The 18,353-nt window shown below is 39.6% G+C and overlaps 1 protein-coding gene across 21 annotated transcripts in view; it reads right to left on the bottom strand.

The window, feature by feature from the left end:
- The window catches only part of AK8 (adenylate kinase 8), a 72,034-nt gene that overhangs the window by 33,264 nt on the left and 20,417 nt on the right, over nucleotides 1-18,353 (bottom strand). For 18 of the 21 annotated variants that reach the window (XM_085521241.1, XM_085521240.1, XM_015879182.3 and 15 more), the window contains 4 exons: nucleotides 17,406-17,477; nucleotides 16,689-16,886; nucleotides 13,789-13,920; nucleotides 11,971-12,060 (listed from right to left, as the gene is read on the bottom strand). In XM_085521241.1, coding sequence (XP_085377367.1) covers nucleotides 11,971-12,060; nucleotides 13,789-13,920; nucleotides 16,689-16,886; nucleotides 17,406-17,477 — 492 coding nt within the window. Of the gene's footprint in view, nucleotides 1-4,983; nucleotides 5,025-6,720; nucleotides 9,136-9,183; nucleotides 10,559-11,970; nucleotides 12,061-13,788; nucleotides 13,921-16,688; nucleotides 16,887-17,405; nucleotides 17,478-18,353 lie in introns of those variants that run through there. The other 3 variants (XM_085521255.1, XM_085521249.1, XM_085521254.1) reach the window with 3 other exon arrangements.

Here is an 18,353-nt window from a genome sequence, read left to right as displayed (position 1 = left end):
GACATAATCTTATAAAAATGCAAAAATAATGACCTGATCCTAAAATCAGGAAAGGAAAAAAATGTCTGTAGCACTCAGCATTTAACTTTGGGGATGATAATGGCTCTGCAATAGCAGCCTGGATGTGCTGCTTCTCCATTTTGCCCAAAGGCTTGAAGCTTTTACAACCAAAAATACACTTCCAAAACGTATTTCAACTACTGTGGTTACAGCACCGATGACTCTAATTTTAGAGATGGAAGTTCTCTTTCCTCTGTTATTATTTATCTTTCAGGCAAGAGAGTAATAACTGCAAGAGTCTGGCTGGGCTTACAGTCACCGTGTAGCTTTTTAAATGCTAGGTAATCATACACAGGAGGGGTCCTGCATAGCAGACTGCAGAAAGTAAAATATCTTTACAGTAAATATTTGTACCATTTTAAAGCAACAAACATGGACTGGAGAATTAAGTAACCAGCTTCAACAACCATAACTTCAGTTTCAGGAGACCTTGCATTGTGTTGGGATTCTTGTCAAATAACTACAAAGAAAAGGCAGCAAAACCACCTCAAGCTGCATCCCCAAAAGCAGCCAAAGTGATCTGCAAGAAGCAGGGAGAGACTCTCCTCTCCATTTGTGCACTATGTCTAATACACTGTTGCCTCTACTGGAAACAGGCAATAAAAAACGTGACATAAATCCACATGGTGGGATGCCGATGTTTTGATACTCGCCCTGCCATCACATCTGCATACAGAAATACAACAAGTTTTTTGTAGGAAGGTGTATGTGTCAGATTTCTGACAATGCAATTCGCTTTAGGACTAAGTGACAGCAACACGCCTGTGTTTTAGAGGAGTATATTATTGTCAGTGCACATTTATACCCTGGCTACGAGCTGGTTTTAAACTACAGTAATAGAATCCATTTGCTCCCTGAAATTTAATATTTCCTAAAGACTTCTACCTCTGTCATGAAATTCATCACCTCTCCTTTAAGTAACCAAATTACTGAGTTTATAGCATTGCACTCAGAAATCAAAAATGGAGGAAAACCACCGGGAATTAATTACAAAACAGATTAGTGTGTGAACCAAAGGTACTCGCTTCACATTATTAGAAACAAAAGACAACACAACCAACCAACCAAAAAAGCCCAACAAGATACAGAGTTCCATTCTCCAGCTGCTAAAAGGAATAAAAAGGAATGGAATAAAATCGTTACCAGTTGCTTGACAGGGGGTAAAATGACAGTGCAAAACATGGCATTGCATTAAAAATGGGACTGATAGAGCTAACAGCAGGCAGGAATGTTATTAAGCAGATGTTACCTATCTAGCTACCCAAGAGCTGAACTGCAGGTTGGCACTGGGGGTAGCAGCAGCATTGCAGAGCTGTTTGCAGGTCAGCTCTTCTCCCCGCCCTCCGGGTTACACGATCTAATGCAAAACCAACATATCCCAGAAGGAAAACAAGAACAAAACCCCACCTTCTCTTATCTGGAAATGTATTCCCATGCAAAGATGGGTGGAGTTTTCCCAGTACTTGTGAATTTCTGGCTGTGACACTAAACTTTCTGTCTTGATACATGTTGTTTTATTGTGATTCCTGCTGGAATGGATGTACAAAGATGCCAAAACATGCCATTTTTGAGACATGTGCAAAATGCTTAAAGATGGATGTGCGAGGGAGCTGAATGAGACCTCCAAAGCCAAGCAGAAATCCATGCTAAGGTTGGATTCTGCACGATCCCACATTCCCTGTGAGATGAACCCCAGGGAATCAGGGCAAGCACTTGGAGCCCTGGGAATGGCACAGGAACAAAAGTGGGTGCACTCTGATTTTGGGCTGCTGGCACATCTTTAGAGATTCTCCAGTTCCAGGGGTCAAACTGCTTCCATCCTGCACAAGGGGAGGAGAAACACCACAGCCTACAAGCAGTTAAAATGCAACTGTGATGGGAACCAGGCAGCATCTCTTTATCTCATCTTTATGATCCCATAAGCTTTCCATGAAGCCCGAGGATCAAAATCCTCCCATTTTGTGACTGCTTTTGAAAAAAATACTGAAGCCAACACAAGAGGCAAAAAGATCTAATGGGTTGAAGTAACAATTAATTAACAGTACAGCCAACAATACATCAGGTTGGTGACTCTCTCAAGGAGTACTGGGGATTACATGGTAACCCTGATAGCTTGCTAATTTTGGTGATGACTGATGAGATCAGCAATACTCTCCACATTGCTTGTATACTCACGTACATCTATATATCACTGAATAATATAGATGCTTACATACTTCTGTGCCTCCTTCTAAAGCTAGATGGCAAGAAATAAAACATAAACAAGTCAGACAGCAAGCTCTGCTCTCCTCTTGATTAGCAAACATACCTATCACTTCAACACAATGGGGGAACATAGCTTGTTGGCTGTTCAATGGCATTACAAAGTACATCAGCTGCCCTTGAACAGAAACAGTCACACTTAAAACGGCTGCATTAAAACTGTAAAACATCTTCCACGGGCCAGAGAAACAAAAAAAAAAAGGGGAGGAGGGGAGAAAGAAATCAGTATTTTGCTGTGCAGTAAGTAATGAAGAACGCTGCAGCATGGTATTCCTTTTCACTCATGTGGAACTGTCTCTGGAATGCAAGGGAAATTAATAACCTGTAATTGGAGTGGCACGCAGCCTGTAAGCAACTAGCCATAGGTCTCCTGGCCTTTAGCACATGACCCAGAGGGCTATATAGCAAAGTAGAGTCTACAGCTTTTCTGATGAGGCAGTCAATCTACATGTTTTAAGTAGATTATGAAGCACGAGAGCTTTGAATAATCAATTCCTTTTCAACATAAGCTTGTGCGAGTTTCCAACTCTGAAAGTTGGGGGAATGAGGCTCTAGAGAGATTTTACTTTATCATTAGAGAAGTCCAAAGATAAGTTTCTTGTAAAAATTACAGTTTGCTACAAAGAGATATCCAGACTAGGCAGTTGGAAGCACATCTCTATTAAGGAGCGAAATTAAGGTACAGGAGTAAAACCCACCCTCAGAAGTAATTCTTCAGAGCTCTAATGGTACCCTATGCTGAGAGCAGTGGGGGCAGGGGCTCGGTGAGCCTCTAAAATGGCACATGCAGCAGAACTGGGCCACAATCAGCTTCATATGGAAGCGTATGCACAAATGAATTATATTTTTGCCTAACGTCAATAGCACACAGCATGTCCCCTTTATCTCTCAGCCTGTTTCAGCTGTGTTAATGGTCTAGACCACACATCTGGCTGTGACCCTAAGCAGCCCCAGGGTAAGGGCAGGCACGGCCCAGGAACAGAAGCTGGAAGCGCTGCTGTTTGTGCTGGAACTGCTGCATGGACACCTGGAGAGCTCCTGTCTCCGTGACTGTCAATCAGCACCTTCCAGCAGACCATTAAAAAATAAATTTACTTCCCAGAGCTTCAAAGGTTTTCCCAGGTAAAAGGTACTTTGCATGAAAAGCACATTCTCATGAAACTCACAGGAGTGTGGCCTATTAGCTCTGACCCAACCCATAGATCTGCAGGACTAATAGAAAACCCTATCAGGCAATCAGTTGACAAAATCATACCATCTGCTCAAGACAAAAGTAACGGAACATTAAAGGCACAGTCTGAGAGGCAAAAAACAGTGCTTGAGAGCTTACAGGGCATTATTCTCCAATAGCTTCAGTGCTGTCAGTGCTCCAAGCTATACAATTATCATATTTAAATGCATTCCTCCTCCACCTATTTCTCTTTAAAACAGACGTCTGAGGGGTATTGACTCGCTTCTCCAATGCTATAAACCCTTGATTTTAAGGAGGGCATAAATGAATTTGCAGGCATAAATTCTGTCAGCTTTGCACTGTAAAAACTTTAAGGTCCTTTTGACAATACTGTCCATTTGCCCTTTATACTTCACTCAGAGATATTTTTTTAGCAGAAGACTTTCACTGCTAATTCAGACGCCCGAGGCTCGATCCCAGTACCTGACAGTTAACATCTTGCCCTGAGTAGAAGCTACTGCCAAAGGCTGCTTTCCCAGATTGTGGTGTCAATCCTAAAATTAGCAAAGCATGCAATTTGCTTATTTTACTGCTCTATAAACTCCGCATTATTCACATTAGGTAATTTTATTTCGCCCTTTCACTGAAGCTCTCCATTTTCTCACCCACATTAAGATCCTCAGATTGCCCCCAAATTAATAACGATACCCGTAGCGACTCACATGAGTCGCTGAGATTTTCACTCATCTCATAGCGAACAGTTGGATGGAACCAACGATCCCTACAGCGGGTGGCGATGTGCAGAGTCCGACCGGCTCCGGGTCAGCACCACGCGGGGAGGACAGCGCTCTTACGGCCGGTTGTGTAGCGCCACCTGCCGGCCGCGGCCATCGGAACTCAATAGCGGGGCTGTAGGAATTATTTTAATACAATAAAACAGCCGCATTTTAGAGCTTTTTTTCTCTCTTCTATCATAGTAGAGCTTCCTTCCCCTCCTCCTCCCCCAACCGCAAAGGTTTGTTGTCATTGAATAAAAATTTACCATATTAAAGACAAGCAACAACAACATTTTTAAAGCAGGTACAACCCCAAACCATCAATCAGATCCCAGATGATGTGTGACAAATTCAGACCTTCAAAATCATATGATGAAGTGAAAGAAGCACATCGTTCTTTCTCAGTTACCGAGGCAGAGATCTACCCCTGCTCACAGCCGGGGACGGGGGAAGCACTCAGCCCTGTGCTGCTTTACCTGCCAGTGGCACCTTCTGTTTAGCAATGGAAATTCAGCCCAAGTTCAGCATCCACCTCGCCAACAACAAATAAAGCTTTTCTCCTCTAAAAATAGTCCCCGTGATGTTTTCGAGCATCTCTGCGCATTTGCCTAATGGCAGAAGCCATCAGCGAGCCCTGGGATGATCTAGTGGGCTGACAACGAGGTCACATCCACACACCTGGGTTCCCATCCCCAAACACACGCTGATTGCAGCACGGCTCGAGCTGATTTAGGTCTTCTGCCTCAGTTTACCACCTGCAAGATAAAAGCTGTTCTGAATTGCCTCAAAGGGATGTTTCTAACTTGTAGGTTTCTAAAACTAGCAGGAAATGGTGTATTTGCACCACTGCTTCTTGTTTCTGCAGAGAGAATACAGCTAAATGTCAGACAGCAAGCACAGTTCTCACCCAGGTAATGCATCATTTCCAAGGTAATCAACAAAGCCCCTTATCTCTTCCTTATTTCTACAACAGCTCTACTGAAGATCACAGGTCTTGTGATAAGAATTTGGGCTATAAAACCCCTTTTTATTAAACACTGACAATATGAAATTAATAATAAGAAAAATTTCACTCTGACAGCTGTGGTGAAAAACACCTTGGCTTTCTACACCAAATATAGATTTCACCATACGATGATAAGGAGGATGCTAAGGGGTCTGTCATCCCCCAGCAGAGATGCTTGGTGCCAGCCCCGTTCCCCTGGCTGCTCCCCCCACCCTCTGTCTGCATTCAGGGTCTCTCAGCCCCACAAACCATCAGACCGGCACTTCACACCACCTTACAGTGAGGCAGAAATGAATGAACGTCACGTTTCCAAAATATAAAGTGATTCAGAAGAGCTATTTAATATTTTGCCTGTCATAATGAAGTGTTTCTATACACACAGCTCCCGGTAAAGCACAGCCAAAGCTAGAATCTGATGATAAACTCCAAAGATCCTAAAAAGGGGTGCTGCCAATGTGCATTCCCCTCCACTTATCTTATAAAAATACTGTGATTTCTCCATCCCAAACTGCAAACAACAGAACAAAACAATTCAAGCTTTTCCCCCAGCAGCTGGTGCTGCAAGAAGAGCAGCCAGGAAGAAAATAAAGAATTTATTTCTATGTTTTCTAAGAACGACCGTTAGCAATAGAGATCCAAATAAACAAAAGATTAGTGCTTGGAATCGATATTCTGCTTTGCTGTTTAAAAGCCCTGATAAGCACAAGGCCCAGGATGGCCACAGCTTCCTTCCAATCCAGGAGGGTTCACAGCATTCTCCAGTGATTCAAAAGGGCGACTGTGGGCATCTGATCCCTTGTCATGTACAAAGGGCTTTAACCCCACCCTCATGCAAACCCACCAACCCCAGCAGTATCTCTGAGAACGAAGGCACCTATTGATACTTTGGTGATGAGGACAACGGTGAACGCTGCTGCAAACCCATGAGGATGGCAATACTCATATGGGCAGAGCCATATCCACTGTCATCAAGAGCCTCTAAAATCACAGACTCCTCAGACTGCTTCCAATCTGCTTTCCTGTTTTTGTGTGTTAGGTTCTGTTTGTTTGTTTCATGGTGGTGTGGTCTGTTTTGTTATTGGTTTTCCCTATTGTTTGTTTTTCTTAATCCCAAATGGGGCTGCATTAAAGAATACCTTTGTACCCAGGTCTCCCCAGTGTCACCTGGCATATCTGGTAACCACATGCAGAGGTTTGTACCGTTAGCACGTTGTGCAGGAGTAAATCAATATATTGCAGTTTCCATACACAGGAAATAGGGGATGGCTCTAATTTATCACATCATGGTGATTCAACATATTAAAGAACAAAAGTTGAAATCAAAAAAGGAGACGACAGCTTATTACTGTTCATGTGCCCTATGTGAAGCTTCCTATTCTATGACCTTCCATCTGTTATTAAAATACAGACACCTAAACCAGAAAAAAAATAAATAAATAGATATATTTTTGTCCTCCTGACCACCAATTTTTTCCTAGTAGGAAAAAAGGCTGCTACCTATTTTCCATAAAAAAAAACAACCTTTGTAGGGGTCCCAGAGGAGAAGTCAAAAGTTTGACTTGAAAAACGGAGCTACTTCAAAAGCATTGTCAAACAGAGGTGAGGGTTTCTTAAAAATGCATAAATTAAAGGAGGGTGTATTCATAAATACCTCCATAACTTTATAAGGTGTACGTGTGACTGAGATGCGCCTATCAATGAATGCACGCCCTTGTTAGAAAATGAACTTGAATAAAATAGGAAATCGATTTGTTTATTAGGTACTGTTTGGACTCTGTGTGCACCCGTGTGTGTGTGTGTGTGTGAAAAATGAAAGAAAAATGGAGAGTTTTTTTTTCAATAATAAAAAGGGAGTTGCACTGCAGGGCCCCTAAAGCTTGTGAAAAATTAAACTCGACGGATTCAAACTGTCCTATTTCCACTTCAAAAGAGAAGAGGCACTGAGCTCTTCCCAACTTATCTTCAAACGCCCAGCACCCTAGAAAGTTTCTTAAAAAAAAATAAAGTCTCTAGTTCCCCCAAGCACTGTACCCGTTACTGTAGCTGCTGTCTCTCCCTCTTCTAATTATACCCATGTGAGTCTATTAATCAACTTGTAAATTATTTAGAGAGCCATGCGCTGTCTTCAGCTAGTACAAACACACTGCATGCAAAGACTTGCTGAAAACCAATGGAGCTCCCAAAGGGTCTCTCTCCGATGTTCAGACAGCTTGCAGCTCGCCAGTACAGCGCTGCTAAAAACAAGAAATAACACGAAGCTTACCTCCTCAGATAGAAGGATTTACTCAGCCTTTCAACTCCGAAACTCTTTGCAAGTTTTTAAACAAAGAGGAAGCTGCTCTATTGTCAAACCTGTGCTTGGCACTTAGCGGTGAGAATATTAATTTGATGTCAATAAAAAAACCAACAACAGCAACAAAAACCAACAACACCACAAGTGCTTTCAGGGAGACTGTGATCACTGTCACCAGGGGACTTTCAGAGGTGGCACCAAAAAAAGCACCCCTTTCAATCCATTCAGATTGAAAATAAGGGGGGAAATCATCGTTTTTGCGGTAATGGTTGTTATTAGAAAAGAGGAGAAATTAAGGAATCCCAGATTGTGCCCCCCACGCAAAGACTGTCATTGGGGACAGCTTCGTTTATTACTACTTGAAAAAGGAAGAGGAAAAACACCAACGTGGATTGTGTGCGTTCGATCCTAACAGGCTGCACACGGTGCGATGTTATTTGTCTTCCACGAATTCCTTTACCACCTGAATGCTCATTTTGGTGGGAAAAAACAACAACATTACCCAAACTAATAGAAGTTCTCCCAGCTGAAAAGCAGAATCTTTCTGCTTCAGGGTTGTTGTTTTTTTTCCTGCTTTTCGTGCTGTTTTCCTGCCGTTTCATTTTACCTGGCTCCATTTATTGCAGCCTTGCAAGCACATTAACTAACAGTGATCACTCCATGCTATTTTACCACAATGACATATAAAACTGAACAGATACAGAACAGTAAACAAATTTCAACTGACTGATGGCCTTTCTTTTTCTTGCCAAAATTCTGTTGCTATTTTCATTACTAAGATGCAGAATAGTCCTCAGAATTACAGCAATCTGAATCAACAAATCCTGCACAATGGCCTTCAAGGTCTTCATCAAGCCAGAAGAGTCTGTGAATGGGCTGCCTATACATGCATTATTTGTCCACATCTGCCCTGAAATACCAGAAGGGAAAGACCAACCCAACAAAAGCTCCTTAGCTTTTGTTTTTAGCTCTCATCCCACATGTGTTAGTCTTCCCATCCCAACCAAGCAAACAGTAAGTGCTAAATTCAGCTTTCCTGACCAAGATTTAAGCTAACAGGAGATAGGGACCAGGAAACTGAAATCAGATTTGAGGCTGGTCATTTTCTGCCCAGGGTATATTTAGCAATAATTGCACAGCATTTAGAGAAAACCACAATGTACTAAAGGAAAAACAAGCACATTTCAGATGAGTTGTCCAAAGAATAAATCCGTGTTTTTGACATAAAGAAGGCAGTCTGGTTGCTGAACTTTTAACTGAAAACACGTATAAAAATATCTAGCACAGGCAAGAGTGTTCTGGGAATTAAAAGATTAGCAGGTTCAAAAATGAGGATGCAACCTTCATTAAGCAAAATAAATCACCATACAAAAACCTGAGAAGTTTGAGAAAACAAGAGCTACGCTCTTCATGAGAAAACAAACACCAGAAAACACTGAAAATGGGAATGCACTGAGCTGCCTTCTGGGATGAATAACAGAATTGTTTGAGCTGTTCTTGAAATACATGTAGTATACATGAAGCAGCAGCACAGGAAAGAAACAATAACAAGGAATGTTTGTGAATCCTGAAAACAAGAAGAGATCTGAGTTAGTCATCCAGAACTAGAACAGAATAGACAGCGGACAGCCTCAGTAACTCCATAATGAGTTAGATTTGAATAAGCTATTTTTTCAGCCTTTTTATTACACCATGACCTATTCTATTGGCGTATCTTGACTGACTAATTGTATGCAATCAGTTGGTCCAAAAGAAAGGAAACCACACTGAGATCAGTCCCCATGGCAAGCATTTTAAGAATATATGAGGCATGCCTCAGGATTTTATGGCACTGGTTTGATTTTGACTAGCAATGATTTGAGTATCACATTTCTCTTGGACTGTTTTTGTTTCCGGGTTATTCTGTGATGCAATCACACCCATGATTCCATGTCCAAATGGAACACCAAGCTTACTTGTGTTGTAACTAGAAACATACTGAACATTTTCAAGTTTTAATTGTTTTCACATTTATAACACTGTGGAAGTCCATATTTGTCCTCATTTACTGTTACTGGCTAAACTAACTCTATAAAAATGTCATTTTCTTGAAATGGAATGTAGTCACTAATAGCACAAGAATCTTTCCCTCATATTAACCTGTTTGTGACTCTGCAGCCCATCTTTCCTTCTCTGTATCCTATGTTCTTTCATTTTCTCCAAGGCTCTTGTGAGGGCATTAATGAATTCCTGTTAGTGTTTACGAATGTAAATTCATTCTTTGTTATCCCTAGGAGAGGAGGATTAGCAAAGTGACAGAAGTTATTATTTCTGGTATTGCTATATAATATTTATTTTTATTCATCCATTAATTTTGTAGTGTGTCCAACTAAATAAAATATATGTGCATGCAGAGCAAAAAGAGATGAGATTTTTTTTAGCACGATACACTGAAATACAGTTATGATTCCCATTAACATTCAAAAGCACTATATAGTTCTATCCTCATGTATTATATTAAATAATTTGTCTTAATCTGAAATAATTTCTAATTTGGAGGAAGAAATTGATCACCACTTCAGCTGTGTGTTCCTGAAATAAAAGGGGTTCCCTTGGACTAAGGATATGCTTATTTTTAAGACAAAACTCTACAATGTGTGCAATTATTTTACTCTCTCGGGAATGCTTTTGATATCCCCCTTAAGGAACTTTAATGGTTAAGATGAAGTTTATAAAATACACACAGTAAAGAAAGCTCTTATAGGACTTATCTTTGAATAGACAGGTCATCCAGCCTCCAATCCCAGACATAACTGGAATCTAGAGAGAAAGTTGTTCCTGGCAGTCTCCCCCCACATAGAATCATCATAGAAATCACAGGTTGGTTTGGGTTGGAAGGAATCTTACAGCCCACGCAGACCCAATCCCTGCCACAGGGAGGGTTGCCACCCACTCAATCAGGTCGCCCAGGACACCATCAAACTTGGCCTTGAATGCTCCTATAGAGTTCACTCCATAGGGATGAGAAAAAAAGTGAAAGTAAGATTCTGAAATTAAAGGATATCATCAAACAGGCACGGGTCCAGAGTCTGTCAGACTACACATACACAGACTATTTCCATACTTAAGACCTTGGATACATTGCAAATAATGAAGGCTAAGAACACTTGCCTGTGGGTTAAACAGGCATTCTGGTTAGTTGGATCTCTAAATCACAAAGTTCTCTCCTAGAAAGGGCAGCCATGAGCCATTAATCCACAAGGCAGTTTAGAGTTAAAATATATTACCTTGTGGCTTGATGGAGGGATAGAATACCCAAAGCTGCAGGCTGCCAAAGGTCTTTTTTAAATGCTTAGGGAAGTACTGAATCTCTTCATATGGTATCAAGGGAACGTCAGTTAATTTTATAGGCTCACATTTCAGATCTATGTAATTCAGTCACAGAATTAAACTATTGTGCAAAAAATAATAATAATAAAAAAAAAAGAGACAGACTTCTAAGCTTTCCATCTCACCACAGGATAGAAAAGGTGACAAAGACTCTTTTTGCTCCAAGTTCTCTCAATACCGGAACTTAACTGAGATTGCTTAATTTTCAGCAAGATCTTCCCCCTGTATTTTATCTCATTGGTAATCAGGTGGCCTGTTGCTAGAAACAGGACTAAAAATTCCTCTTCCAGGCCACTGTAATTTGGCAAAATAAACATGCTCGAACCATACTGAAATGCAATTTATATTTTAGAACTATAGATCTTTTTTTGATTTTTAATATCCACCACAGAGAACTATCTTTGTGCAAGAAAGCTAACAAACATGCAAGTTTAAACTGCTGCCCTAAGGAGCTTACAGTATTTATGATTTATCTGAAATCACTTGCAGAACCATCATCCAAAAGCAATATATACTTAAATATTCTTTGTGGTACACCCCTCCTACCACCATAGAGGCTAATAAGAAATGAAGTACACGGAAACTTTATTTTTGAGTTAAAAATGCTTGTGTGAATCTAGATGAACCTACAGTAGCATTTTATAAGTCATTATCTATCTATATAAAAGCAGGCAGTCCTTATTAATATCTTAGTGAAATTGGAATAAAAGTGAAATGGGGAAAAAGTGCTTTAGAAAGCACTTTAAATATTGTTAAATTGCACATCTGTATCAGAATTTTGATGTTGATTTTGAGATAGAAAATATAGAATTCAGCTTTTGGAATATGAACAAAAACTACTGAGTGTCACTGGAACGGTGGGCTATTTGGAGAGATTGAGGAGCTTAAAACTCTAACTGCTGTAAGTCACATCTAATGAATGGAATTAAATGGCCTCCAGATGGACTCTGATCAAGAGAAAAACAATCACTCATCATTTATGTATTTTCCATTAATTTGTAACTACGATTAATGAGACAACAAGGTGCCCTACCTGGGTATCCACTGTCAATGTAAGGCTTAACGAATTCTCCAAGTTTTGTCTTGTCTGCAACAGTTTCCTTTAGCAGTTGCCCACAGCAAACTAAGAGGAAGGAAGAACAAAAAGAGACGAGGTTAAATTTTAAAAAGGAAGCAACAAAGGAAAAAAAAAAAAGAAAAAGCACAACACAGAAGCTGCATACTGGAATAAGGTCACTGAATAAAATAAAAGTTGTAGGTTCTTTGGGTTTGTTGTTAGGATTATTTTCTTTTTGGCCAAGCAGAGGAAAAAGCAAAAAGACTGAGCAGGGGAGAATACTGAATAAAAAAGAATACATTTGGCAAAGTTCATCTTAAAAACAGAGAGAAAGATACTAATCAAATATGTTACTGAAATAGTAACTCAAGGGATTGCTAGTGTTTTTCACTTCTTATAAAGTTATAATTAGTGAATAAAGTTTCACCTGCTGAACAGCATCTGAGCCGCACTGCTGGGGGCGCAGGATAATACACAGCTCAAGGAAGTGACTCCCTGGATCGTTTAATGATCATGCAAGAATTATATCTTAAAAACTGTGCTAATGCAATATTATCACTGACTTCAAATACACAGAACACCAGGAGATGCTCATTTAAAGTTCCACTCAGGACAGCAGTACATGAAATGCTGCTACTTTGGACTGTACAGCACTTCTGGACCAGTTACTGAGTTACTGTGTCTGGTTGCCCCATATAAGCTCATGTTGCCTTGTTTTACAGAGAGGGAACCAAGGTATGGAGAAGTTAAGTGATATCACAGCATGTCCTAATTCCACTTCATTTTTGGTACATACTAGATAACAGTCAGCGTGCATTATTGCACAAGCTTTCAACCAACAGTAAATCAGCTCTGCCCTGAAATCAATGGCACCCACATCAGCAGCACCACCAACTTGATGAAAAAATGGTGGTCTTCTGTCTTAAACAGGCAATTCTTAACGTTTTGTTTAAAACATACTTTACAATAAAACTTAATGGATGGGTGAAGCAGTGGCAATGGTATTTAGTAAAAAAGAACTGCAACTCTTTTACATAGCAGTTATTTTAAAAAATGCAAATTTTGACCTAGATGAAAACACGGTGCCAAACCTGAAAAAAAACCCCACTACCTCCCTAATCCTGCTCTGTTTCTTTGTTGTTTGGTATATGCTGAAAGAAGACTAATGAAACAAACCAGCATTTTAATTAAGCAAGAGGATATCACCAGCTGTCAAATTTTAAACATCAGGTATTTGTTTAAAATAATTGATGGCTATTCCAGCATTATAAAATACTATAGAATATGGACACACATTACACTGACCCCATCACATTGCTGAGTATCTGTATTGTAGCACTCCTTAACACTAACATGTTAACCAGGAACTAGCCAAGCCTCAGACTGAATTTTCTGACAGAAAAGGAAGAAAATGTCCATTTTCAGAGCAAATTCTATCTTAAAAATGCCCCAAATTTGGTCAGACAGCTGCAGCTGCAATGCTATCACTCACAATCCCCGATCCACTGAAGAATTCACAGCACTACAAGAATCCAACATGTGAAAAAGCACTGATATAAAGGATATAAAAAATGATGACTAAAAAAACATTAGAGCTGGTTTGTCACAGACTGTGTGTTCTACTGGTATATATTTCTACACTGAAATATTTTTCAGTTCCCTCAAAAATTTGACATCCATAGCAATGGGCAGAGAAATTCCAGGTGTGAGTAAGAAAGACAGACAGCAGAAGATAAATGATCAAAAAGACAGAAAGGAGGAATTGAGCAAAGTGCATATTTACTGAGAACTTACTGTTGACAATGCCGTATTTCTGAGCTATTAGTGCTGCCTGCAGGCTCTTCCCACTGCCTGGGGGGCCACAAAAGAGAATACGTGGAGTAAAAGGGGCAGCTGATCGGTGCTTGGTTTGGACATAGGTAAGAGCTAAAATAGGACAGAAAGGCAAGAAATGTTGTTTATACACCTTACTTATTTAAATACACATAATATGAACATTAACTTCACTCTTTTTTTTTTTGTTGTTGTTTGTTTCCTTGAAGGCTGTAATCATCATCATCATCATTTATTTTACCACGGAAACATCTAGAGATTCCAGCCCAAATCAAGACTCTCCTAAAACTCTTGTGTCAGCAACTTACACCGAGAAGCACTTTAGAAATCTTACCATCATTAGGCTCCTGTACCTCCTTTCATCAGCAGACATCGAATCATTTTAAAGAGCAGATTCAATTAATAATTGCTCTTTTATCATGTTGTTTTTAGCAGAAGTCTTTTTTTTAACCATGCAAATTATAGAGGGCGATAATTACATTTAATACTTTCTGCAGTTTCTGAACAAATATTTAACTGTAAAAACTCAGGATGTTAAATTAATATGACATTTACAGAGCATCGTTTGTGATTAACACACTCCTAATTACATTATCATAGACTTGTAATGTATCGTGTCACAATATGGCATTGACAACACATAATTGAGTACAATTCTCTTTCTTTGTCCATCATTCTTGCGTAACGTGTAAAGGCTATTTGAGCTCCTCTGTCTGACTCAGTTCTGGGTGTTGGATGATATTCTTTATTCAACATTTTGTACTGCATATTTGAATTTACAGTCATATCAATGTACAGACTACAAGAGCATGGAAGGACCACAGGATGCACGGAGTATAACTGTAGCTGAATTACAGAGATCTGAACTCTGCCACAGTCTCAGAACCTGGTAGTCATCACGATGCCATAGCACAAGCTGACTTCACAGTGAGGACAAATTAGGGTTGTATTTGTACACAGCCAAGGAATCTTTCTCTCCACCCATTTTCTGGCCAAAAATAATGCTAAGGAGAGCAGCTAAAGCTGCAGTATAAGCTATGTGAGCTTTCCAGCATCACAGATCCACATAGAAAGGCTTAATTTCACGCTACTGCATCTTGCTATCCATGTTTAAGAGCTGCATAAGCACACCCACACTTCTTCAATTTACTCTGCACCTGCAGTGCATACAGTCAAGTGACAGCCCAGGCATCTCCAATCCCAATAAGCCTAGGTACTAAAGAGTCCTCGCGATAAAATAGAATCTTATTAGGGCAGCCATTAGGATTTGTATGAATTGTGGTTCTGTATTAAAATAATACAGAAGGATCGAAGAAGAACAACATCAGGATAAGTATTTAAGTAAGGATAAGTAATTCCTTAAGGATAGGTATGAATTACTGTTGTTAACATGCTGCTGCATACTAACAGTTTTCCTAAGGACCCTCCTCTAGACACGTAGGTATCATTATGGACTAATTAATAAAGCAGCAGCTCAAGAAAGCTTCCACTCTGCTATTCCTAGAGAATCAAGAAAACTGAGAAACTACCCCCAACTGCAACCGCATAGAATCATACACATCTTTTCTTCCAGCACTTCAAGCTGTGCCAGGATACTACAACATGCAGCTGGTTGTGATGTCACGTATCCCAGCATTACCTCCATTAAAATTCAGGAGATTGCAAAATATCATCGTTGCATGAAACAATCCATTAAAATCCCTACACTGTTGAGATCTCTCTCTGTAGTGATACAAATGCTTTAAGAAAAGCCACCACAGAAGCAAAACCAAAGAGGAAAATGGCAGCAGCAAAGTCTGCCAGCTGCAGAACCCAGTATCAGCTAAGCAAGGAGTGCTCTAGTTATTCTGAACATTTTCCATAACCCTGTGTATTGAAAAGCACAAACATTACAGGCAAAGCACCCTGCTTACAAATGATGCTTAATTTGCAGTAAATAACCAAGTTAATTAGGAGTAATGATCCCCTAGACAGTCTCCACATCTAATTATTCTTTAAAAAAAAAAAAAGCAAAAAAAAGCTGGCTGCTTGATGCACTACAGAAAAAAAGATCTAGAGAGGATTTTTTCATTCCAATTTTCAATTTATCTCACTACATTATTAATTAATAATAATTAATATTCAGGCACTCACATTTTTATTTACAATTCAAGGCATGAATTCTTTATGAATTATGATATGAACTTTTAAATTTAATTAAGTAATTTAGAGGTAATTAATGCGTAAATTCAGAATATAAACTTTCTGCTTGTTTATCTTAAAAGTGCTGCACTTGTCAGTTAAAAAAAAGACCTTTATGAGATGCAAAATTACTGGGATATAACAGATCATCTACAGACTGGCAGCTGCAAAGTACATTATCAGTTGGTCGTTCTGGCAGTTTCCCTCTTTTCTTCTTGAAGTATCAACACTTGAAGTCAGATTACATTACAGTCAAGCAAAGGCAAACAAGGATTGTCAAAGAGAAAAGCTACAAGCACAAGGAGCTTTTAAATCATGAAATGTTACCAGCTTTCAGCTACTCCTGCGGCTTATTATCAGACCTGTGGAAGGCACCGGCCCTTTGGGGGTCAGCAGCTGAGCCACAGTGCAGCCTTTAAGTGACCCTCAAAGAAGTAACTGACAATCGCTGTGCTGAGCAAGCTGCTCCCTGATAGGAGGGTGTAAACAAGACTTTCTGGTTATCTGCATTTACCCAGTCCTCTGAAAATAATTATCTGGAACAGCCCAAACTCTGCAATAGAGAACACAACTCAGCTGGGAGCCATCTGTGTTGACTTATCTTAATCCTAAAACAGTTAGGAGCTACCTTTCAGAGAATAGCTTATTGCCTACCATTTGCCATATAGATGCACAATTACCTTGTGATATGGCATCCACAAAAGGCTGGTCTGCATTGATTGATCTCAGAATTTTCTGGTAGATCTGGAACACTCCGGGATAGTTCCTATGGTATTCCAGCAGTTGTTTTGACATCTCCTCCTCAGACAGATCTGGTTTCACCAAACGTTGCTGTATCTCCACGTCACTTGGCCAATCAAAGGTCGTATGGTACACCTCTGGAAGTTAGACAGTGATTAGGAGCTAATAGGATGACTTCATCAGTCCTGCTCAGCTCTGGTTTCATGAAGAATATCAAGGTCTACGTTTAAGCTTCAAATTGTAGCACAAGCAATAACCTGTGCAATGCCCTTGCTACCTGTACTGACAGCTACTCGAGAGATGATGTGGATCTAACTCTACATGACAGTCATTCAATGGAAGACACACAAAAGCATGCCTGAAGCTCAGAAAACAATCAGGATCCAACACAGATGCATGACGTAAATTCATATGGATAGACCTAACTTCATGTTCCTGTACTGCCGTACTCTACTATTTACAAAATCAATATTGAGCTTTACATTTTCCCATATTTTATTGGCACAGAAAATAATATAAAATGAACACATTTTTTCCAAACTCTCTAAATTTTAAATTTACAATTATAGATTTCTACTTGTTTTTTTAAGGGATATATTAAAAGACTTCTCCTAGCGTAGTTTCTAGTCAAGAACAGGAAGAAACAAACACTGCACCTTCAGTGAGGGGATCGAGCCTCTTCCCACTGTTCCGCTCAATCAGCACAGTGTCTGCAGCATAGAGCACGACTGGACCCCCGCCAAAAAGCAGCAGGAAGAGAAAGAAAGAAAAGAAGTGCAGTTCTCGTTAGTTGTTTGTTTTATTTCTTGTAGCTGGTTAGTATATTCTGGCTTTAAAGATGAGTAAATGCATTTCAAACGCACTTGTCTCCGCTTGTCTCGTTCTTTCAACAATGTTCTACTGCAAATAATTAGTTTCACTTTAATCAGAGTTTTCCTCCATCTCCTAAACAGCATAGCAGAAAATAGATCATCATAATAACCTAAGAGCACCAGTTATCCCAGCCATCCATACCCATTAACAATGCTCTTCCTCGCTTACATTATATCCAGAAATTGGGATAGACAAGCACCCGTGGATCACCCAGTACTGATTCTCTTCTGCACCACAAGCAATTACTTTACACCCAGCTATTCTGGTAGTGAAACCAGTGAAACTTACTTTTGGATAATCTCCCAGAAAAGTGTTCAAACTTAATTAGAAAGCATCAAAAGATGGAGAATCTGTCAGTTCCCCGGGTTGCTTTCAGCTCATCACTCTCACAGTTAAACGTTGTAATTTAATTACTGTTTTCAGTGCATTTGATTACAAGTTTCAAACCAGTTCTTCCTAAGAGTTTCTTCACAGTATCAAATAACACTTTCAAACACTTTTCTCCCTATTAAGGTACTCATACACTGTAAATCTCATCTTCTCTCAATCTTCTTTTTGATTAACTAGACAGACTGAGCTTTAAGATTCTCATTCAGGTCGTGGTTGCACAGATATAATTGTGAGCAAAACTTGACTTCAAATGTTATTAGCTATATTAAAAATACATGCAAGTACCAGACATTAAACATTTTTGCCTGACTCTATTGCAGTGATTCCAAACTCTTCATTAA

This window comes from Coturnix japonica, chromosome 21, assembly GCF_054131305.1.
Source record: "Coturnix japonica strain WE chromosome 21, WE-NBRP24, whole genome shotgun sequence".
Classification (NCBI taxonomy): domain Eukaryota; kingdom Metazoa; phylum Chordata; class Aves; order Galliformes; family Phasianidae; genus Coturnix; species Coturnix japonica.
Note: the sequence above shows the minus strand (reverse complement) of the source record. Positions and strands in the feature narration are given on the sequence as shown.